Below are 19,293 nucleotides of genomic sequence, written 5' to 3' on the forward strand. Positions count from 1 at the left end.
AATAAAGTTATGCGAATCTCGCCAATTTAAGCCCGTTTGTTTATAAAACATTTCAGAACTAGATATACATATGTATGTACACATTTTACACACAAATTTAAATTTCACCGTGTTCATTTCAATCAATCTATATTTAAACAAAACTCACCGACCGTAACTAATCACCATTTGTTAAAAAAAGAAAAGTTTAATGATTTTAAATATGTGTGTACGTAATGCGAACTATAGAAAAAATTTGACCATTTTCTCTGTTTTATAATTTATTATAATTCATATTATGTCTCACTACAGTCACTTGACTTACATACATATGTATATATTGTACATTTTCGTATTAAAAATTAATAATTCTAGATGATTTATAACAGCGTGTTAAATTAGTCACCATGTTGTTTTTCTACTTAATTTTTGTCACCTTTTTTTTTAAACTTTGATGAGTAATCTTAATTCTCAAAACGAAAAGATTAGGAATGTATTTTAATTAAAATAAAATAATTGAATGGACATATGTAAGTATTGTAAAATTTACTGTCAATTTTCTGTACTCAGTAGGTATTCCAATACCGGTATATCGGTATACCGGTTTACGGGTTAATCGTCAAAATTTCTCCATCGGTAAATTCCGGTAAATTTAATACTATATTATCGTGAATTAAGTACATACATATACAGGAATATAATTGCATAATATTACATTAAAAATCGATACAAATGTCGTATTGTGGATTAGGTTATCTGGAATTTATTCATTTTCAGTATTAAATGTGCCAATTTCAAATTGATAAATTCACTAACAGCACAAACTTACCAAATCGTAATAAATACAGTCAGACGGTTGTTTCAATTTTGATAGAAACTTTCAAATGGTCCAAACTTTAAATAAATAAATATGATTGGTTTAAAATAAAATATAAAATTTATTTATTATTACGAATTTACTTTAATGCATTTATATGACATTATTCATCTGAGAATTATTTTTAATAATTTACGATTCAACCTAGAGGCTAACGTTTTCATTAAAATGTAACCACATACAGTTATCTATCCACGATTTTCTCAATCTCAATCCCTAGTACCACGTAAATCTCAATCTCTAGTACCCAATGTTTCGTTTACATGGAATATTACACGCCTCTTTGGACACACCATAATAATGCTCTTTTGAGCAAAAATTACATGTCAAGACTATTAGACTATTTTCGGAAATCCACATTTTTGCAAGGCTTTTCTTAGTTTCATTTCACAATTTTCTGATATGACGTTGGAAATGAAAGACATTACATATGATCAAATAGAATTTGGCTAGATTTTTAATTGGCCGTCTACTCCTTTCCGAAAACTTTCAAAACAAAATTGAACTTTTTAAAACTTTTGGACGCCATTTGATCTTAGGTAGGATTTTTTTTCCGCATTTTAAAATTCGTATCCAATTTTGATTAAGACGATGTGACATAGTATGCGTGGTCCTGTTCTGGCGCCTGTGTCTCTTCTTCCCTCTCTCCCCCTATATCCAGAACTAAAACGGTCTCCCGTAGTGGGTGGTGGGGGGGTTTTCCCGCGAGCCGTGTGTACATGTCCAAAAGCACTCCTGGAAGAATTCCCGATTCGAGTTCTGTTCATTCTCGTGTCGGCCGTGCACCGAGAAGCAACCCTTGAACGAACCGCGACTCGTTTTACACCCCGTAACCATGGCGGACGTTGACGTGCAAATGCAGTTCACAACCACCAAGACCAGGAAGGTCAAGAAGACCACGAAGACCAGGCGCGAGTCCAAAGATGGAGGCGAAGTTACCGTCACCGAAATCGAGCAGTCCAACACCACCGGCAACGATGGGTATGTGCTGGGCTATCGGCCGTTGCGCGGGACCACAGGACCACCGCGAACATGCATTCATATCATTTTATTTTGTTTCACTATTTTTTTGTCTCTTCTCTCTATATTTTTCAAAGCAAATTGAAATTTAAATCCATCTAGTGCAAGTGATGTTGATGAAAAGAAAAAAAATTTTTTTTGGAAGACATGTGCTTTAGTTTTTGTGATCCAAAAAGAAATTATGCTAAGTGATCGAAGTGACTTGATTTGATCGTACGATATCTGCAAAATTTGACAATGATTAGACACGTTAAAAAAACCGCTCAACATAATACACTCATTCGATAAAAATTCGTCTAAGAAAATTTTTACACTCGATCACTGTTTTACATATATTGAATAATGACGAAATTTTATTGTATGGTATCAATATCAAGATTTCTCAATATATAGTAATTAATTTGCACGCTATCACAAAGTACATGGGTATATTTTTACTGAATAATCATTTGAAAAATTTCTATGATAATAATTGAATTTAATTAAAATCAGTCAGCAAAATATTATACTAAACCTATCAGTATAATTATTCAAATTTTTCAAATGTTTTACTTAAATTATAACCATGTTGAATATATTGGAATATTTTGGTTTAAAGATATTGAGACATCCTAAAACAAAAATCCTAAAATGAAACAAAAACATATAAAATATTTTAAAATAGTAGTAACATATGTAGAAAAAAATTAAAAAATAATAATTATAAAAATATGTGTCCGACGTAATCAAATATTGCAGATATGTATGTTTTTATTGTTTTTAAACGCAAAAAACTAAAACCTCGCTTAAAAACCACGGCAACCAGCACATACCCTCAATAATTTAAGGTACATACAACGAATATATACATTATTTTCATATATACACACTGACAAACGTGACTTATTTAATACAATATAAAAAAAAACTAATTGTGTGAATTAAGCTACTTAATCACAATATTAACACGCACGTTTTGAATATCTCAATAGCTGTGGGGCTTCATTTTTTTTTCGTTATTAGTAGATATTTTTGTCTCTTGTATTTTATTTGCAACTGGTCAAATCTGACGTGTGCGTCTTCTGGTTTAGCTTATTTTCAGTGGAGAATACACCAAGGCGATGAACAAGGACTGGCATTCTGGTCACTTTTGCTGTTGGCAATGTGACGAGTCCTTGACAGGACAACGTTACGTGCTCAGGGATGAGCATCCTTATTGCATCAAGTGCTACGAGAGCGTGTTCGCCAACGGATGCGAGGAGTGCAACAAGATCATCGGAATCGACTCTAAGGTATGTACATATATACATATAAAATAAGCATATTTTTATATATTTCATTTCATATGATTTTCGCACTCAAACTAAAATCTTTCAAATATCGAAATGAAATTCAGATCCACCCACTGATCGATAATAAAACTTTTATAGCCGATAATGCGATTTATGTAGTAAAATTCATACGTGGATATTTCTCCCACGCCCGATGATCCAACTGCTTAAAATTACCCCATTGTTGTTGAAAACATTTCCCAGAAATTACGTTAACAATCGATGAACAAACTTGTTAACAAAATTGATTAACTGTTCGCTTTTGTGCTGGCCGAAAATAAATTAAATCCAAAAAACGGATATAATTTATTTGAAGTATTGTCTTTAATTAAAATTAAAATTTTGCACACGAGTAATACGAGAAGCAAAACTGCTGATTAAATTTGAATTTTATCTTTTATTTTTTATTTAATAGTCATTTTGTTCAATTAACTTGATATTTATTATATGTAAATACCTTAATAACTAGTAATTTCGATTTTAACTCAATATAGTGATCGATCGATATCAATTTACGTCAGTTTAGCTAATGAGCAGTTTATAAGATTCGACGTGTGCCTAATAGAGCCGTTCGAAACGAAATCGATTATCAAATTAGCCGGTTAACCCATTAACCGTCACTGCTTATGCGATCTTGGCCAATCTTCTATTTTACGAAATAGATATAAGATCTTAATTGTGTAATTTCGCACGAAGGCAAGGACAAGGATGCCATTCGAGCTTTCAATCATTATCTGATTGGCTAGTCGAGCTTTATTTGTCTTTTGCCACCTGTCGTCTGGTATTTGACTATCAATTCAAAGTAGATTTAGAAATAAATTCGTGTGTTGTGAATCTGTACAATTTTAGAAACTTGATTCAGAATCATGCCTGTATATTTTTCAACTATACATATACTTATTATTTCAAGTACATGTGTATGTATTTTCTTTCGAAAAGCATTCGAGGGGGTATGTGGGTAAAAGATACGAATGTACACATGCAGATGAAAGGTTTCTATTTACGGCATGATATTTTTAGACCTTAGTTTCAGTATCATCGCGGGATGTTAGATGTATGTATAGTCACATTTCATATGTAAAAATACGGAACGGAATATTGGAATACGTGAGGGAGAAATAGGACAAGGGTAGTTGATGTAGTGGAGAGAGTGAAGAATTGAAATCGCAAGGAGGGGTCACGTAGCTAAAAGAAAAAACGAAACAAGTGCTCGGATGGTACCCAAGAGATAGGTGGATGAAATTCGAAAAATGTGTGGTATGAAATGGATGAGTGTCGCAAGGAGACTATGTACATACATATATATGTATGTATGTAGGTACATCCGCGATTAAATTTTTTTCACACAATGCATACGTCAGGAGTGCTCACACATACATTCATACATACGTATGTAGTAATGTTAGCCACTGGACCAATTGCACCCGTCACTATACTATCGAATAACAGAATCGCGTTTAAATCAGTCGAGCGCAGCCCACTCTACTCAGCGTAGTACAAAAAAAAAATCGCCGTATTTTCAATTTATTATTCATGCTGGTCGCTCTTGGCAATGCTCCAATTCCATGTTATGTCACACGCACAAACGTGAGCCCGAAGCTTTGACGGTAGCTTTGAACCGCGAAAAACGATTCCCCATGTCCCAATTCGCAATGCGTACGATGCCACTACACAACTTTGACACTTTTCCTACACATTGATCTCAAATGATCGCACGTTGGTTTTGTTTCAGGATTTGTCGTACAAGGACAAGCACTGGCACGAGGTCTGCTTCTTGTGTGCCAAGTGTCGCGTGTCTCTCGTAGACAAGCAGTTTGGCTCGAAAGTGGACAAGATCTACTGCGGCAACTGTTACGATGCCCAATTCGCTTCCAGGTGCGATGGATGCGGCGAAGTCTTCCGTGCTGGTAAGTTCAATTTGTATTTCAATTTGTACTTGTATCAATGTGATAAAAATAAAAAGAAATCATTAAATTCAATAAATCGGAAGTGGGATATTTTCCTCTTAGAAAACTTAAAAATGTTGTGACTACTCGATTTTTTTCACACCACTGAACGTATCAAGCTGAAAATTTATATTTGTATTATTTATGTACTAACTTAAAGTTAATAAGGTTTTGGTTAGAATTCGCAAATTGGAAGTAGAATTTTTTTTTTTAAACAATACTTCATTATTTTATTTTGACCTTTTAGATTATTTCTGTCTTCTCAAATTATTCTGCTTATAATATTTATGGTGAATAAAATTTTTTTAACAAAATCCAACGACCGGAAGTAGAACTTTTGTATGTGTGAGTTTCCCTAAATCGACGCTCAAACGTATCGAAAATGCTCTCATGTATTTGTGAACGTTTATGTTTCTTTATCAAATTTTGTTTTTTATACTTCTTATATTCCTCAAATGCATAGATAAAGTCGTGGGTTGGTCATATCCGATTTTTTTAACTAAGGTTTGGTTGGGAGATTTAACACGTCTTACAAACAAATAGAGATGGATGTGTGAGAAAACTCCAACTGATCCTTACGCCAAAGGGGGTCGACCGGGTGTGCACCTATTCGAGTTCTGACTCGTTTGCGTGTACATGTAAAAAAATGGCATTATGTATGTCTTACCAATATTCATCGAATTCATATTCATGAATTTTGACGTTTGTCAGAGTGCACTTTCTGATGGGATATTCCATTTTTCCTTGTTATTTATTTACTCCGCCCACATACAAATTATTTAACCCGCGAGTCTGTGTTCCTCAGAGGGAACATAGTTTATTTTTTCTGGATAATTTTGTCCAAGGGCTCCCAACCGGTTGCTATTACAATATTACGACTGTGAATTTTTGAAAACAAAAATGTTTTCTATATTTTAAAATAAATAATAAAAAAATAATGACTTCAATTAGATGTAAAGCGTTTCAGAGAAGAAAATTAAAAATTCCCACAATCAAAAAGATTTGCTGATTTACAATGATGTTAGGTGATTAAGTTAAGGATATTTTTAATTGAGAGAATATTTTATATAATTGAGAAATATTTTATTATATAATTGAGATTGAATTATATAATTGATATTCTATTATAAAATTGAGAGATATTTTAATGAAGTTAGGTGATTAAGAAAAGGATATTTTTAATTGGAACGACTTTTAAAACAAGATATATTGGATTAATTTAACAAACATTGTTTAAGAGTTTTTGTGCCGTATCTATTTTAGATATTAAATATTGGAAAGAAAGTTTAGTTCAAATTCATCATCAACAATCCAAGGTGGTGCCTCCTTTAAAAATATCCTACATCTTTCTCTGTCTAGGTTATGAAGGCGTATTACTATGTTGAGATCGATGAAGATATCGGAATTTCATACATATGTATTATACATATATGTATGTAGATACACAAGTGTGTACGTATTTCAAGTCGTCTTTTATCCTATGTAGTTCTATGATTGACTCATAAACCGAGGATTTCTATCGTGAAATTATTCGATAGTGAATTGTTTTCATGTAAAGCCTTCATTGTCACAGAAAAAGTATACTTTATGTATCTTCCTCAAGTTTGTCCAGGTTACCCGTGGATTCGTTCCCATCTCTACGATAAAGAATATAAAAATCCATCTTAGTTTTCCCATTCTAACTGACATAAATGACTTATTTATTTAATAAACGGAATAAATAACAATCTGAACTATTTGATTTGTATGTACATATTGATTATAAAGAGCATGATGGAACTTGAATTAAAATCGTCTTTGATTAAATTAAATGTATTGCTTTTAAATGTACATACATAAATAAGTGCCTTATATTATGTTTGATAGCTTTTTATATTCAATAACTAACATGAATGTTGATTTTTCTCTATTCATCGCACATACATACTTTGTAATTCATCGACGCGTTAGTAAAAGTTTTAATTGGTTTTTTCCCCCATTTTTATGCAATAACATTACTATATAGGTACATATGAACATATAATACTTATAAGGTAATTGTATAAACCACATAATTCAAATGGGGGGGGGGTATTGCACTATAAATATAGATCATAATTCTAGTATCGCGGATTTCAAAACAACCCGGATTTGCTACTGTCCCAAATTTCAATCATAGATTGTAATTTAATAGGCGCGCAAAATTTGATATTTTCCACGCACGGCAAGTTGATTAAGACGACGGCAATTCATCAATCGAAATATTGTCCTTAACATTTTTGCTTAGTGGCCAGAATTAACGAGGCTATTTCAATATCACTTTATGACCTAAGTGTGGCCGTTTACATTACTAATTCCATGTTCTTTCCGCTTCTGATCGTTAAAAGCATGTTTCTTCTCTGATTCCAACAATCACCGGGTCAAGTTCAATCGTTTTTCCAATAAAAATAGTTTGAATTCAAACTCTTTAAAATTAAATTTAAATAATTTTGCACTTGAATGTGTTGATTAATTGGTGAGCAAAAATTGAATTTGGGGTTACACGTGAGGCTCGTTTCGTCCCGCACACGTTATTTTTTATTGCGTAATAGTTTCAGCCAGTGGTTACCAATATTTTTACGGCGATTCACATTGCAAATTCGCATCCTTCGAATTGAGATGTAGGCGAACTATAGTCGCCCACACGATCATCTCGCATATTTGCATATCTGACGTACAAATCTTTCATTGTTTAAAACGCAGGGCCGAATTTGCATTTTAAAAGCCCCTTAATTATGATTTCAAAGGGTGCAGTCAATGCTTTATCGCATTTAAATCACACCAACGCGTATTATTATATTATAACTTATGTCTTTAAACTTCTGTTTTCGTTTGGTTATTTTATACATACGTATCAATCTCGATGACTTCATTCTTCCGTTGACGATTCAATTCCGTGACTCAATTTTTTTACAAAATATTTTGACAATTTATTTTTTATTTTATTTTTCTCGTTGGTCTTATCTTCTTATGTAGCTCAACGACGATTCGTCGCCCACATCGTCATTTGTATATTTTCGTTTGTTGTTTAATGAATTATGTAAACGTGTCATTGTGGTGTGTGATTTATATTTAAAAAAAGAACGCATACTTGTCATATTTCTAATGATATTTACGCATCCCATACGTGTACATATTGCCTTATGTATTATTTGCACAATTTGTTAGACGACAGTGTGTTTAATTTCGTACTTTTGACCACAAGTGTTATTTATATTTAAACAATTTGTTTTTATGTTTTGCAATATTACATTTCATATTGTTATAATAAAATATTTGGAAAACACATTAAACTTCTCTCATCGTATCTATTATTTTTTACGGATTACTCATGATAGAGAAAATTGTCCAAAATTTGTTGTTTTCGATGTACCTTATTAATGAAGATATGTACATACATACATATATGTATATATGATAATATGTATATGTATTTTTAAACTAGCAGCCATATCAGTTTTAACTATATCTCTATTATATTAAGATGAATGTTGGTTTGACTGTGTGCTTTCCAATTATTTAGAACCACCAAACTTGTAACTATCTCAAGATACTCTTAAAGCCCCCCCATTTAAAATTTTCTGAAAAAGCTGTATTTTTTTTTTAACTTTCACTTTCAATTTAACAAATGTATACATATAATGCATTGGAGTTATAGATCAAGCTTACACACATGCTTTCAAGCTCTAAAATAATTCTAAACATACAAATAAAAACAACAAATTAAAAAATGCTCCTAAAAATAGTCAAAATACATCATTTTTCACGTGTGGGCGAACTTAGCTATTAGCTCAAATTTTACCAGAGATTCAACAGGAAAACGCGTAACATTTACGTCCAAAAACAAATTACCCAATAGTCATAAATATAATTCAACAAGATTATACGTACGCATAAATAATAATGCTGACACACGTAATTATTTATTGTGTATATTTTTATGTGAGATATAATTTATCCAGTGTGCTTTATCTCAGATAAAGCACACAGGATGAAATCATTTGTCGCTTTCATTCCAGTATCACGTTCACTTGTCACAGGTGCTAATAATACCGAGTCTTATATTATAATTGGAAAACGTGCTAAGACCCATCATAGATAACTCTGAACAAATAATTTTATTTTTTAAGTATATTAAATTCGAATTTCGCATTCAAGTTCCAAAGAAAATAGATTTTTTTATTATTTAGAACTGATATTTTTAACATTCGACACGCGCCTTTCCCTCTAACCACTAAGTGGGTGATTTAGTTATCGTTTAACAATGGACTTTTGATATAGATAATAGTTTAGTATTCTTTGTCGTACGTGCTCATTAGACAGCCTCCATTGTTACTAGAGATGACACCTGTCGATGATTCGATTTTCAGTCGTACACGTATGAGTCATACTGACATTAATAACAAAGAATTAAAATCTAGTACTTTTTAGTTGGGTTATAGCTAAATTGTTTTATAGGTAAATTATTCGTTACACGTGCATGTGCTATTTTGTTTTTGTATCGAAAAATATAACCTCATTTTTCGCTCGTTAGTATCACATGCGATCTTTGCGACATTTTCGCCATTCGAGCACACAATTGTTACTTTGATTTCTTTACCTTCGAATACAATCACTCATACATGCATGTGTATGTACGTTAGTCAAAAAATCAAAATTGAGATGTGATATTGGTTTATTCTATAATTTAATTCTTTTGTAGCTTACCGAAGTGTACCCAATAGGGATTGCAATACCGGTATATCGATATACCGGTTTACCGGTAAATCAGCAAAAATTTCGCCATCGGTAAATACCGTTAATTATTATTACGATTCAATCAAAAGTATAATAAGTAATTATTTACGATTCAATCAAAAGTAACCATGATTTTTTTTCATTTACCGATAAATACCGGTATACCGATAGTAGGAAAAATAATTTACCGTTTACCGGTTTATGAAATTTGACGGCAAATTTCAATCCCTAGTAACCAATCGAAATTCAACTTTGTATGTAGAACAACCGAATTCGACATTTCAATCACGTATTGCGTGCCTAGCGGATGTGTTGATCGTATTAGATAATTCCCTTTTCGCATTTTACATTATTAAAATCGAATCTTTTTGTACCTGAGAATTCAAATCGTCAACTCGCATGAATTTTTATTGTCAATTATGTAGATATTACTTAAAAACAAATATAGTTGGACATGTGTATTTAAAATTTACTTTTACAGCTGATAAAATTTTCATGTCCTTGCACAAATCTATGCAACATGTTCCAAACGGTTCATTTGGTACGTCTCAATGAAGAGTATATACCAAAGGATTTATCTACATACACCCAAGAAAATTCATCTCTGAACTGACGTTTCTAGCGATTACTCAAACCCGTGAAAGTTTGTATTCTTGAGAAACTTCTTTGATTTTAGACAGTAGCTTTGACGGTTAAATTTAATGTAATAATTATTTGTGTATGAATTTTATCCTCGTCAAATCTCCAATATGTAACCACGCATGTAGATATGTAGTATGTAGTTCAGGACTGACACTACTATGCAGAATTTATTGGTTCAAAACAGACGTGCGTCCGTTATACGCAGACTCCACTCCATAATGACATCATCAAAAAACCTGACCAAGACGTTGTCGATTCGCTATTGTTTTTTTTTTCTTTGCAATATTCGATATTTTTGTTCGTCTGACGTCATATTAATTGAATTCACGCATTTCACTTCTCGCATAATAATAATATTTAATATTTTTGCAAGTGCAGTTTGTTTATTCATCAACACGTTCTTGTACATATTCGCATGTACCCGTAGACTTATTGTCTGTTAATCACGCATGGGTTCGATTTAACACTCCGCTGACTGTTAAATACAGTTATAAATACACTTTTATTGAATCAATAAAGCTTTTCTAGGTACGGCAAAGTTTTGTTTTACTTTCGTTACGTTCAAATCTATCAGCGTATTGGTTCGAACGTAGTGGTGCGGGAAAACCTTTTATTACATTTTCCAACTTTTCCGGCTCGAGTCGCGGCCGATAAATGGTGAAATAATTTCGTGCGAAACTTTTTCGGCAAAGTAATTTCTCTTTATTTTCCCGTCTTGAAATTTCCTAACCCTCTCGGTGCCGCCGAATGTCTATTTAACGTCACTATTGGATTAATTCATCGATCGATTCCGTTCGAGTTTTCTCCTTAGAATTTTGTGCCGTTTCGTTGTGTTTATTATTTATTTGACTTCGTGTCGGTTTTTATCGTGTTCATTTCGCGTTTGTGAGCGACCTTCGAAAAATCGTCAATTTAAAACTATATTGCATCGTAAACGATTCATTCATTCGTAATGGTTTATGAGTTTGCGAATGGTTTTTACTGTTTGTTGATTGCCAATATAAACGACTCGTATTTATTTGCAATGAAGAAGTCAATTCCAATCGGTGACCCAAATTTGTATCCCCCAAATAATTATTCAACAAATTTTAATTTCGTGAGTGATGAAGGCGGAATCTTTAATTGTTTTCTTTGATTAATCACATTTTTATATCTGTACGATCCTTCTCGTCATTTATTGTAATCTTTTTCAAAAACTTTCTCTAAATGCTAACACACTTTATTTTCTTTATTTTACATATGTACATAGTACATAGTACATTTATGTTTTCCATAACTATGTCATGACAATCTTCATAAGTTACTATGAGTTCTAAATAATTATTTTAACAATGCAATGTTAATCTGCGTCTATATCGAATGTGTTATGGATTTTTCAAGTCAATAATTAGACAGTAATAATGTTTCAATTTTTGCTCTGGAGATTTAACAACAGATAGATAGTTTTCAAATTTGGTATATTAAGATATATTTTATGTAGATATCTTTTTGCATATTTTTCTTGAACTTCATTTACATAAAATCTAAATTTATTTTTTATTTAATTTAAACATACAAACAGAATAAACAAACATATAATAAAATTATAAAATTAAAAAGCGTGATTGTTTGTATTTCAAATAGTATGCACTATATATTAAAATGAATATACATACATATGTACATGAACAACATAAAAAAAATCTGCAGTAAAAATGTAAATCATGAATTAAAACATATATGTATAATGTACATAAGTAAAAACAGAAAAAAAGACAAAAATTGTTAAGTAAATCCGAAAATGAGAAAATGAATTTAGCTCTATTGTTCAAATATTACAAGACAATCTTGTATACTGTCGTGAAGGCAGCAAATCAGGGCAATTATATTTTATGTAATTATTTTATATGATACATTATTCTTGTAAAATGGTAAAGAAAATAAATCTGTGGATCTAGTATTCCTAATTTTAACACTGAAGTTCATCTCCTCCAAAACAGATGTGTCAATGTGGTAGTTCAATATTTTATACAACATTTAAAGATCAAAAATTACTCTTCGATTGGACGAAATAAATAGATATGCATGTATGTATGGTTCTCTCATCGTATGCTTGCAATATTCTTTCAATGTTCACATCTTTAAAATATCGGATAAAAAATAAGAATCGGCTGTTGACCGCATAACTGTTTACACATGTCCATATATGTATGTATACTTTTTCGTTGTGATCGAATTTGATCGCTAACTGTGACGAATCGGCAAGTCATACGGTCATTTGAGGGTTGATCATCAACCGTGGGTTTTTTTAAGTACAAAACGGTTTGGTGCGAAACCAGTAGGGGCGACCCACGAGCAAAGGCTTTTTCTCCGTTCAGTACAACATCGGCCATTGACGAGTGCGCAGGCTCCGCTTACGCGAGATCCACTTAACATCGCGAACACACGAATCAATTCAGTTTCAGTGTCAGCAGCCGGTCAATCGCACATGATCCGTGCTGCTTTGTGATCCGTTTTAGTTCTTGTTTTGTTATTTTAATTTTTTTTTTCACCCTTCGGTGTGGGTATCAATCGGCAAAATTCAAAGCCCACGCAGAAAGCCCAAGATGTCGGCGGACGTCTTGAGCAACGACCTAAAGTCGAGGTTGCACCTCACCACTAAGACCGTAGGCGAAGACAGGATCAGAAGAGCCAGGGATAATAATGAAGATGTCGCTATCTTATCCATGTTTCTCCCGAACGCCAGTGCCGAGAGCGAAAATAGGTCGTTCAGTTGTGCATTGAAGGAAAATTGCCAGTTGGGTGATCATAAGAAAACTGTTGCAGGTTCGATTTCGAATTTTTAAACCTTATGGTTATCGTGATTATATAAATATGACTATATAAATATTCGCTGTATTAAAATAAACATCTACACAATAGTTCATTAAGCATGTGTAGATACATTCATACATATATGTACATATGTATACATATCTATGTACTACTATGTGCTATGACAGACATCTTTGTCTCATCTGACAAAATTAAAGGTGTGTATGAAATTTGGTAAAAGGTTGAAGGTAAAGTCATCAGTCATGCTTCATAAACGATCGACTACACGCTCCTTATCGGGATGATCTATTGAAAGTCGGTTCTCAAAGTGTTTTTTTTTTCGTGCATTGTCTCATTTGTTTTCATTTTATATAGCAGTTCGTAATATTTTATTTTATTTCTGTTGCAAACAATTTTGATAATCCATTACAATAGATTATGGAACGTTAAATTCTGTTTGTCTGTATCAATCAAAGAAATACTAACAAATGGCATTCCCATGATCCTAATCTATATACATATATAAAAATGAATGTCTGTGTGTGTGTCTCGAATAGGCTCCTAAACCACAGAACCGATTACGATGGAACTTTCAAGATTTGTTGTATGCATGTCCGGAAAGATTACTGTGAAAAAAAACGGGATAAACGCGAATGAGTGTCATTGCAACGGAATAATTTCAAATGTGTTCGCTGCCTGCGTTTTTCCGACAAATGGGAACGGGAATGGGAATGAGAACGGGAACGGGAACGGGAACGGGAATGGGAACGGGAACGAGAACGGGAACGGGAATTGCATGCGTTATTATGGCATTGCAACGCATGCCGGGGTTCAGCTAGTTGATATTAAATTGAACCTTTCTGTAATTAATTATATTTACATATGTATGTCAGTTTCTTTCATTTTCAAGCGCCTTTTGATTTTTTGACTACCATTTTAATCATTTTTCTTATTTAAAGGGTGTAATTTTTTTTTTTGGTTCTATAAGAATATATGTATTATATAATAAATATAAAGTAAATGAGAAAGCAAAAGATTTATTTGGATACGAAAATTCATATTAATTAATATTAAGAAATTTGTATACATATGTAGCAGTGGCGTGCGGTGAAATTCTCCATATTTCTGTCGCACAGCCTTACTTACATGTGTGCGAGCAGGATACAAAGGGACTCGGTATGACGTCACCTAGTCCCCTTGTATTCCGTTCGCGCATACGTAAGTGAAGCTGTACTATAAAAACAGGGAGAATTTTACGGTACGCCACTGATATGTAGTAATATTATCAGCAGCTTGAAACGATCAACGAATTCGAATAAAAAAAATTATATTCGGTACATAGTCATATAATTTTGATTTCATAATATTATCATAGTACGCAATTAATTTCAATTCTAAAAATATCCTCGATATGAAGTCATAGTTCACGATTGTATTTTTTTGTTTTGTTTGCTATCAAACCGTTCATTAGTAGAAGTTGTAAAGTAATTTATCTTCTAAAGTTGTTTTTATAAGATGCAAATATTCGTTTATAACTACCGATTCAATCATCAATCATACCCAATCAAATTTTAATTTGTGAATCTGTATTATTTGCTATCGATTATGCAAGTAGAGGCGCATCCGCAATTATGTTCAGTATAATAATAATTGCAAGCAAAAAAAAAACTTTTAAATAGCGACGATAAGCAAACTACACAATTGTCAAATTTGGTTTTAAATATCTCGCATTAAAATTTGCATTGTATTTTTATCCGGTCTGTGATTTTTTTGTATATTATTGAGAAACTTAACATAAGACCCAACAATCGAGAAAGGTCAAATACGCGTATGGAAAAAAATTAAACATTACCTGCTTGGCGCATATTTCTCACAAGATTGGATGACATCATATAATCTTTTTTTTTTTGCTTTTCCTGCCTCGAGTTCATCTCCTTCATTACATAATATGGTCATTTCAAGGTGTCATCCATCATGTCGGGGTCAAAATAACGACGTTTCCTTGTACTGCGTTAACGACTTAACCATGTTTTCGTCTCGTTGCTGAGGTTTTCATTTCTTTTTCGTCTTTTCAATGTGAAGTTGCGTGTTGCATTCCATTAAAACGCCTCTTCGTTTTGAAAGTGGACCCACAACTTCTTGCAGTATAAATCGATCGTTAAATTCAATGCAAATCGATCGGAATATGACAAAACTAGACCTGGCACTTTCGTACCTTCATTTGCACGATTTGTATTTTGCTAATTTTATTTCAATTATAATCTGTTGATAAAAGTCCGTTTATACAAGTCAATCTGAATTTTCCTGTTTTAAATTTACACAGTAACTACACTGTTTTTATCTCATGTAGACTTATTTTATACCAGTATTTATGGGACTCGGATCATTATAAGAGTTTGCCTATTGGTTTACTACTACATATAATACAAACATCGAGCAATAAAAAATCACGTTTTTTACTTAACGGAGCGGAGATTAATCAATCTTTACTATGTTTGAACCATTGATTCGAATATGACAATGATTTTTGTTGGCTTATTCCCGTTTAAGGGATATAAGCGTTTAAAAAATTGCAATTTTTACGGATTTTTAACTTTTGCAGTCTTTAATTCAAAATCTGTTGCTGTGCCAAAAATGAGTATTGGAATAAATATTCAATTATTTTTCCTATAAATTTTTACGTATTTTACTGCATGAAAATACGTAAAAGTAATTATTTAGCGAATTTTAAAACCAGAAATATACTTTTTTAACACATTTTTGTGATATTACGGGCTAACTTCGCTAATTTTTCACTTTACTACGTTTATATGTAAAGATTGATTTTTTATGCCAATATTTTTTGTTTTATCGAAATGTACTTTTGTGTGATTGAATTTACGGAATTATTTATTACTGAAGGTCTTGCATGGAAAGCATATTAAAAATGTTAAATATTTTTTATAAATACATAATATAAATTACATCATTTTAGAGGTTTGACTTATTAAAGTGCTGATATGATTACATCTACTACGAGCTCGGAATTTTTCAGAATCGGAGCAAAAGACACTTTTGTCCTCATTCAATTTTTAAATCCATCTTGGACTATTAGAGACAATTAGGTGAATTAAAATGTAGGACATACGGGCTATCTTTGCGTTATATAACGACATTTTGTTGAATATTGACTTCCTCTTTTGAGAATTGGATACGTAAAGCGTATTTTTCAAGCTTTTTTTATTATTCATCATTCAACACGCTGAACTGTTCGCTGAAACGCGTGTAAATTTACACGGAGAAATCTTATTGTGTATGTCCAATTCAGCCGGTAAACGGACAAGAGCAAATCTCTACGTTTCGCTTCATCGATTCAAATATGTACTTCAAACATGACCTCATCGTGAGTGGGCTCAGTGGGTTTTGTACATATTATCTTATAAGTATAAATGAACATTACTAATACCTATGTATGTATATAATTGTAATAACCTGCTTGAGAAACAGTGATAGTGAGCGGTCTACCCCTTTCGGAATACTAGGAATTGTGTAAAAAAGTTATAAACAATAATTAAATATTTATATATGTAAGTTATAATGTAGGTCAATGTAAAGTTGACACGTCTCGCAGACACAAGTGAAATATTATTTATGATGATTCATATTCTAATTTAAACAATTTCTTAAAATTCTTTAGCCAGCAGTATACTTTAATTCCAATCACCGAGAGGTCCCCGGGTTCAAGCGCTGGGTTGACCTCGATTAAAAAATATATATTCTGTAGTGCTGCTGGTCAGACTTGGATATTTGTGTCTATCGTTTTCTATCTTAGTCTGCCAATTTATGTGATTTCATTGTTGAAATAGTTGCTCACCAAATTGGCAAAAACCATCCTACCCACTATGTCACCACTACTTTAATATGATTTCAAAATTTTATAATCTATAAATGTATGTACATATGTATGTATGTACAAGTTTAATACCATAGGTGTCTCTCAGGGGCAACTCGTAATGGCATCATGGGGAAAAAATTTAAAAACAAATCAGACGAAAATTGTTTTCATTTTGTTTTTGTAGTCTTTATATAGATTATTTGACAAATTTTTGAAATAAAAGGTCCGAAAAGACATGTATGTGACATCTATGTACATATTATGATTGATTGATAGATCCTCTGCGTGCTGTATGAGTCGTGATGACTTTCCATATAACCTTAGCTTTTATGGATGAATCTTTACATTACCGCTTTTACTTATAGGGAACGTATGTCAATGTAATACATAGGTACATATGTTATGTACGTGAACATCCAATATTCGAAATAATATAAAATTCGTAATAAATTAAATTGGCACAATGTTTTGCGTTCAATCGTTTGATGGTTTGAAACTGGAAACACCTTTCTTGACAATAACTCAATCCCATACAGTGAAGTGAGTGGTAATTGAATTTGCAATTTTGTATGCTTATTAGTAATAACATTATACCAGAAGTTATTACATTATACCAGATGCTCCCAACCGGTCGATCGCGAAGCAATATTTAGTCGATCTCAACTAAGATTGTGAATTTTGAAAATAATAATGATTATCATATTTTAAAAAAATAATAAATTCTATTAAATATTAAGTGCTTCAAAGAAGAAAATTTTAAATTCTCTTAGAAAAAATTGTGTTTGCTGATTTACAATGAAGTAAGGTAGTTGAGCAAAGGATATGTACTTGTTGGATAGGTTTAAAGTTTTCTAAGTTGGATAGTTTTCTTGTTGGATAGGTTTCGATAGTTATAAGAAAATTTTTAACTGAGAGAAAGAATAATAATGCAACCTATGTATGTGTCTTGAAAACAAGGAATTACTTTTTAACCGACCTTACATCAAGATTGAAAGAGATATTTTCTGAATTACATGGGGAAACTTAAAATCATTCCCTATACGATATTGTCAATCAATTCGTTTAAAATGAAATCATTACCATGGATATCAAAAGTACAAAAAAAAGACAATTCATTTTTTAAATTTGAAAGATGAGTCACGAAATGAAGAAAATATTAAAATTATTTTGTTCCTAGAGTTATTCGACGGTATTTTACCTTTTAAAATGAATATCTAGAACTTTTAAGAACTAAAAATGTTTATCGCCATGAAAATGTATATGAAAAGTAGTTCCCGACCTGAAAAGGGTTGGGTTAGAATTGGGCAGTAGAATTATGTACTTAAATTATTTATATCTAGGTCAAATTATTGACATGTCCGGTAATAAAGAAGAGGAAATAAAGAGACGTATGAAATTAATATGGAGTGTATTTGGGCGAATAAATGCCGCATTTGAAGATAAACATCTTCGATCAATGTGTGTTGCCAATGATGACGTATTGATGCGAAACTTAGGCATTGAACGTAAGAATGCTGCATAATATCCAATGCACTCAAAAATGTATGGACCCCTGCATGCTTGGTATAACGAGGAGAGATAGAAAACGGAATACGTGGATTAGGAGTATGACAACGGTGGTTGATGTAAAGAAATTGAAATGGCAATGGGTGGGTCACGCTAGGAGAACGGGCGATAGATGGATGAAAGAAGTGCTCTAATGGTACCCGAAGGAATGTAAAAGAGTGCAATGAAGGCCACAGGGGAGATGGGTGGATGAAATCAGAAAATTGTGTGGGATGAGTTGGATGAGAGTTGCTCAAAACAGACACGAATAGAAGCCTATTGGAAAGTCCTTCATCCAGTCGTGGATGGCGAATGGTTGTGAATAATGATGATTTGTATATTTTGTATTTTTCTATGATCACTAAAATGGCCAAGTACGTAATCATTTTCAAATGCGACATTCATTACTTGATAGATTCAATTACACGTCGGTTTTCACACGGTCAACTCTTTTATGGTGTGATGGTCGACAGATGGTGTGGATTTCACCACTGATCGACACCTATAACCACAGTTCATTTTTGCGGTAAATTACCGATGTAACGGGAAAAC

General features: G+C 32.4%; 1 protein-coding gene across 14 annotated transcripts in view; it reads left to right on the plus strand.

The window, feature by feature from the left end:
• LOC143918353 (four and a half LIM domains protein 2-like) overlaps positions 1 to 19,293 on the plus strand; it is a 163,554-nt gene that overhangs the window by 134,297 nt on the left and 9,964 nt on the right. For 11 of the 14 annotated variants that reach the window (XM_077440295.1, XM_077440243.1, XM_077440235.1 and 8 more), the window contains 2 exons: positions 2,947 to 3,147; positions 4,919 to 5,093. In XM_077440295.1, coding sequence (XP_077296421.1) covers positions 2,947 to 3,147; positions 4,919 to 5,093 — 376 coding nt within the window. Of the gene's footprint in view, positions 1 to 1,454; positions 1,838 to 2,946; positions 3,148 to 4,918; positions 5,094 to 12,839; positions 13,335 to 19,293 lie in introns of those variants that run through there. The other 3 variants (XM_077440311.1, XM_077440321.1, XM_077440329.1) reach the window with 3 other exon arrangements.

The sequence above is a fragment of the Arctopsyche grandis genome, chromosome 1, assembly GCF_051622035.1.
Source record: "Arctopsyche grandis isolate Sample6627 chromosome 1, ASM5162203v2, whole genome shotgun sequence".
NCBI classification, from domain to species: domain Eukaryota; kingdom Metazoa; phylum Arthropoda; class Insecta; order Trichoptera; family Hydropsychidae; genus Arctopsyche; species Arctopsyche grandis.